The following is a 6,000-nucleotide window of genomic DNA, read 5'->3' as shown; positions in this document are numbered from 1 at the left end:
CCAATCCCCTCCTGCCCTCCCTCCCTAGTGACCAGCTCACCACCGCATTACTATTGGGAAGTTCCTCCGCCGACAACACTGCCACACAGCCCGGCAGCTGGCGGCCATGCTTGTCGGCCAGCGGCAGGGTCAGCGTCTGCCCTTGCGCCGTCAGCAGGTCAGACAAAAGGAACTCGCCGTGTGCTGCACGGGCAGAGCGGCACAGGCAGGCACCAAAATCAGTCATGGACCCAGGGCTTGCAGCGAGGAGAGGACTGACAACTGCCGGCATGGCATCATGTGTGTCCCTGCGCCGCACCCAGAAAGTTCTGCTGGTCCAGACGGAGGCGTGAGTTGTCCTGAGTTTTCACATCCCTGCAGACAGCACATGAGGGATGCGCAAGTGCTGTGCTGGATAAGCAGGCGTCTCACATCAGGCAAGGGAGTTGAGCCAGAGCCCAGCTTGATATTCAAGCTGGCGCAAACTGCCACTCACACATCCAAAATGACCAGGCGCATTGGCTGAAGCCGTTCAAAGCTGTAAGTGACTTGTAATGGGACGGGAAAGACGGGGTCTGCAGCCGTGCAGGGTCGGGCCAAGCTCAATAGCAGCTGAGCGAAGGGTGCCTGAAGGTGGGACATGAGGTGCCAGCAACAGCTCACCTAGCGTGTTGGCCACCGTGTCTGACCGTGCAACCTCTCCCCAGCTGCTGCCCCTGCTGTCCCCAGCAAGGTACAGGATGGCCATCGGGTCCGACTTGCTGCATGGCCGGGGGGGCAGCAGCGGCAGCAGGCTAGCGCACGGATGGCAGCCCCAGGCATCGAGGAGCAGGCCTGCAGGGACGCATTACCAGGCCTCCACACAACGGCCCTGACCAGCGCCGTGGCGCTGCCGTCCCCACCTGAACGTGTCTTTGTTGGGCAGCGAACGGCACTTGATGCTGATCTCCACCTGCGATGACGTGCCTGCACCACCCAGCATTTCCGCCACCGCGGCCGCCGCCTCGGCCTGAAAGACCTGCTGCCGGCTCTGCCCCGCGCGTTGCTGTCCCGCCGCTGCTTTATCCTCGATGCTGTTGACGCAACCCATATTGCCTGGGTCCTCTGCACCAGCGCCATGGGCGGCAGCGGTGGGCGCCTGGAGCCAGCGGCGGCAGCAGTGGGTGGCTGGAGCCGGCGGCGGCGGCGGCGGCGGTGCCAGCAGCAGCGGCGAACACCAGGCGCACGCACAACGCAGCACCTCTGAGGCAAGCTTGACCGGCCCTCAAAGGTAAAGCCTGGTGGGCGTGTTGGGAGTGGGAGCGCGCAGTTAGCCTCCGCACCTTGATGATTTGAGTGTTACAAGCAAACGCAACCACCTAGAGTGGATGTTGCGAGCCTGAAACGCGGCGCGGAAGTTGCGAGCTGCCAGTACCTGCGCGCGGACCGCAGCCCTCCGTCCACCAGTGGGGTGACAATTGCATACGCATGGAGTCACTTGTTCTTACCACAAGCAGTCCAGCGTCAGCCAACGGGTCGGCCAGCAGCGCCTCGCCAGCCCCACCTGCTGGCGCCCGGCAGCGCCGGCATGCCGGCTGGGCAGCGAGCCCGCCACGGCTTTGCAGCTTAAGCAGCAACCCAGACACCCTTCTGCTGCACCCCATGAGCAGATGGATATTTACATCAAACAAGTAAGGTTATGTACACCAAACAAGTGGGCCTGGCAGGGCATTAGGGGCATGCACTTCATTCGTGTGGCTTGCAAAACATTGAGCACCATAATAAGTGAGCCTGTAATTAGACGGAGGGGTAGTACGAAGACTGTGCAGGTGGGTAAAACGACTGCTGGGCGGGAGGATATCCCCCAGGGGCAGCAGGCTGCGCAGCGTAGGCTGCTGCAGGAGGAGGTGCAGATGGTGGGTATGGTCCCGCTGCGCCTGGGGCATACCCTGCCGCAGGCTGGGCGGGAGGGTAGCCCCCGGGGGCAGCCAGCTGTGCACCATAGCCTGACGCAGGTTGCATAGCGTAGGCTGCTGCCGGAGGAGGTGCAGATGACGGATATGGTCCCGCAGTGCCTGGGGCATACCCTGCCGCAGGCTGGGCGGGAGGGTAGCCTCCGGGGGCAGCCGGCTGTCCACCATAGCATGCAGCAGGCTGCGCAGCGTAGGCTGCTGCAGGAGGAGGTGCAGATGGTGGGTATGGTCCCGCTGCGCCTGGGGCATACCCTGCCGCAGGCTGGGCGGGAGGGTAGCCCCCGGGGGCAGCCAGCTGTGCACCATAGCCTGACGCAGGTTGCATAGCGTAGGCTGCTGCCGGAGGAGGTGCAGATGACGGATATGGTCCCGCAGTGCCTGGGGCATACCCTGCCGCAGGCTGGGCGGGAGGGTAGCCTCCGGGGGCAGCCGGCTGTCCACCATAGCATGCAGCAGGCTGCGCAGCGTAGGCTGCTGCAGGAGGAGGTGCAGATGGTGGGTATGGTCCCGCTGCGCCTGGGGCATACCCTGCCGCAGGCTGGGCGGGCGGGTAGCCTCCCACTGCGGCCGGCGCAGCTGGCGGATAGCCTCCCGCTGCGGCCGGCGCAGCTGGCGGATAGCCTCCCGCTGCGGCCGGCGCAGCTGGCGGATAGCCTCCCGCTGCTGGGGACGGAGATGGGACAGGCTGGGCAGCCCCGTAGCCTGTTGCCGGCGGAGGTGCAGAAGCATAGCCCCCCGTTGCAGCTGCCGGTGGCGGCGGCGTGCCTGGCACAGCGGGAGGCGCCTGCCAGGAGGCCGCGCTGTGACCCGCCAGGGGTGTCGGTGGCGGCATGCGTTTCAGGTGGTGGAAATATTCCACTAGCTGCCCCGGCAGCTCCGCCAGCAGCTTGGCCGCCAAGCTCTCCACAGTGTCACGCTGCAATAGGGGGCAGGGCTGGTGCAGAAGGGTTGGATGGCTGCCAGGGCAAGGTCAAGCAAACAGTTGGTGACTGAACAAGGCAGCACCATTTCCGGCTTCTGCACTGCTTGGCGCTCCTGGCAGCAAGTGACCCGGCCCAGCAGTCTCACCTGGTGCGGGCGCAGCTGACAGAACTGCACGCAGTCGCGCGCCGCCTTCTGCCCATTGGGTGCCTTGATCTGTTTCTTGTCGCCATCCAGCTTCTCCATGGCCTGTGGACAAGCCAAGGGGCGATACAGATCAATGTGAGCGATACTGGGCGGTGGGATGGTAACCAAAGGCAAGCTCACAGTCAAGCATCGACGCGTACCGAGAAATCCTCGGAGCCGACCCCCACAATGAGCAGGCTCAGCGGCAGCTCCGATGCCTTCACAACAGCTTGCAGGGTATGATCCATGTCCATGATGCACCTGCAAACAAAGTGCAAGGGCTCAGAGAGGTGTCCTCAGGCAGAACAGGATGCATGCATCGAATTTGCTCAACAGCACAGCGGGGTGGGCCAGTTTGGGGGGCAAATCGCCTCTGCATTTTTTCCTGCTCACCCGTCTGTCAAAATCAGCAGCACATAGTACTTGGGGCGCGAGGACGGCTGGGAGGCAATCTGCAAACAATGGCGATGAGATTGAGTTTCTGAACATCGAAGTGATGCGGTGCAGCAGGAACCCAACGCCAGGGCATGGTTGGCATACACACGCCGGGTTTAGCCATCTGTGCAGTGTCAATGCTCGCCCCCCAAAAAAGCGAACAACGCACTGCTGCCAGCACGGCGCATACCTGAGCCGCAACATTGATGATGGGCGCAAACAGCGTAGGGCCCGACAGCCTGACTGTGGACAGCGTGTTCCTGTATGCGTCCAGGATGCCGCGCACCCCCGCCACCTCTGGGTTGCTGGGGTTGCCATTGAGCGGGAAGCAGTGGCTGACGCTGCCAGTTGGCGGCACCGCAGCGCCAAACCCATATGCAGCAAACTGTTTATCATGGTCGTAGTGCTCAAGCACCCGACCTACTGCCGAGATGGCATCTGCAGCGACGGAAACATGATAGATGCTCAGCCCAGCCCCAATATATATCTCGATGCTTTTGATTTGGCATGCGCACCCATCTCCACACACCTTCATACATTGTAGGGCGCTGGCTGTAATGGTGCAGGGAGTTCGGGTCACGCGGGTCTCCGTTGCTGGCGGTGTAGTCGACTGAGACAATGAAGTTCAGCTCGATACCACCGGATATGTACTCGAGGAATGAGGGCCGGGGCGTGACGGTGATGTCCTTCACCAGCAGTGTACCTGCATGGCGCCACAATAGAGCAGCAGCCGGGTTTGGCAGGGCAGCCTGGGTCATCAGCCCCCTGCTTCAGAATGGGCACATTTCTGTGCTTGGTGTGCTCCAGCTGCGGCTTTTGCGCCAGCCCAAGCCAGCCCACCTGACGACATCCCCTGTTTCTTGGGGTTGATCAGCAGCAGGCCGTGGCCCTGTGCTGCTGCCGCCTTGAGCTGATGCAGGGAGGCCTCGCAGCGACCAATCAGGTCGTGGCTGCCATCAATGTCATGATCAAAGACCTGCAGGCAAGCGGCGAGCTGGTGTACTGGAATCAATTAGGCAGAGCTGTCGGCGGAACTGCCCGAAAAAGCCTCTGGGATCGAATGTTATCGCACCTCCAACAGCAAGCGGCGGTTTTCGTCACAGCCACACAGCTGCGACATGGATGCCTGCAACGGGCGCCACATTGGGTTCAGGTTGTTGTCCACCACCTGCGAGGAGGCACAAGGGTGGGACGCAGGTTACATGTGAGCCCCGGTGCAGCAGCAAAAGGGTGGCAGAGTGAAGCTGCGGCTTCGAAGTGGGCCGAACAACACAGGCTTGCCCCGCTCACCTCTGTCTTCAGAACGGGAGCCCACTCGCCATTGTGCCGCAACTTGCTGATGCGCACAAAGGGGTCGCTCTTGCCCCACGTGTCCTTGTTCTCCAGCTTGGAGGCCCCCAGCGTCAGCTGGACCTGCAGGGAGGGCCGCGGGGTGGCCAGGTTGGGTGGATGCAGGCGGGCGTGAGGATGGCGGGTGAAGCATGAGTCAGAGGTGACCCATGGAGCGCTTCCCCTGCCAATCCCCTCCTGCCCTCCCTCCCTAGTGACCAGCTCACCACCGCATTGGTGTTGGGAAGTTCCTCCGCCGACAACACCGCCACACAGCCCGGCAGCTGGCGGCCATGCTTGTTGGCCAGCGGCAGGGTCAGCTGGCGTCCGGGAGCCATCAGCAGACTGGACAGCAGGAACTCTCCGTGCGCTGCAGGGGCAGAACGGCAGAGGCGGGCACCAAAATCAGTCATGGACCCAGGGCTTGCAGCGAATAGAGGACCGAGCACCGCTGGCAAGGCATCATGTGTGTCCTCACGCCGCACCCAGAAAGTCCTGGTGGTTCAACTTGATCTTGCTGCTCTCTTTCTTCACATCATCGACGTCAAATATGACCAGCCGCATCGGTTGGAGTCTTTCGAAGCTGTATCTGACCCGCACGGTCTTGTGGAACTGAGGAGCTGCAGCACGCCCAGTGGAGGCAAGGGGCGTGCACGGCTCAGGGTATGGGAGGGCCACCGGAACCCGTCTGCGCCGGCATAAGCTGGGGCACACCAGGTGCAGGCGACTTGGTGGCGTGCACAATCGGGCGGCTAGCACAGCAGCATCCTCACACAGGGAGTTGGCCACCGTGTCGGTGCGTCCAACCTCGCCCCAATCCTTGCTCTTGGCGCCGTCGGAGGCAAAGATCACGGCCATGGCATCGCTCTTGCTGCACGACGGGGCACACAGCCAGACTCGCATGCCCGGCTGACCTGAGTGGCCCCAGCTGGCTGCCATGCAAGTGTCCACCCCAGACGAGGCGCACCTCAGCAAGTCCTTGTCGGGCAGGCCATGGGCCTTGATGCTGACCTCCAGCGTCGCAGCCGTGCCGCCACCAAGCATCTGCGCCACGGCGGCCGCCGAGTCGACGCCCTCAAACTGCCCGGACAGCGTGCCCGCAGCGCCCTTGTCGTCCACGCTCCTGACATCCCAGGCAGGGCGGGCGGGAGTGGGGATGGGCGCCCCAGAGGTGCGGGAAAGAGAATGGGCAGCGGCG

The 6,000-nt window shown here is 63.0% G+C and overlaps 1 protein-coding gene across 1 annotated transcript; it reads right to left on the bottom strand.

The window, feature by feature from the left end:
- Positions 1-2,745: 2,745 nt before the first annotated feature.
- Positions 2,746-5,675, bottom strand: CHLNCDRAFT_30221 (hypothetical protein; the record flags this gene model as incomplete). The annotated part of the gene is made up of 12 exons (XM_005850150.1): positions 5,576-5,675; positions 5,288-5,422; positions 5,030-5,172; positions 4,764-4,886; positions 4,546-4,641; positions 4,314-4,449; positions 4,003-4,176; positions 3,655-3,911; positions 3,432-3,490; positions 3,200-3,299; positions 3,000-3,101; positions 2,746-2,847 (listed from the first exon to the last, which is right to left on the bottom strand). Coding segments are annotated over exons 1-12 (1,512 nt in total), but the record flags the coding sequence as incomplete, so codon positions are not given.
- Between the last annotated feature and the right edge of the window lie 325 nt (positions 5,676-6,000).

Source organism: Chlorella variabilis, assembly GCF_000147415.1.
Source record: "Chlorella variabilis unplaced genomic scaffold CHLNCscaffold_4, whole genome shotgun sequence".
In the NCBI taxonomy this organism is placed as follows: domain Eukaryota; kingdom Viridiplantae; phylum Chlorophyta; class Trebouxiophyceae; order Chlorellales; family Chlorellaceae; genus Chlorella; species Chlorella variabilis.
The sequence above is the reverse complement of the archived record's forward strand: the minus strand, read 5'-3'. Positions and strand labels throughout refer to the sequence as shown.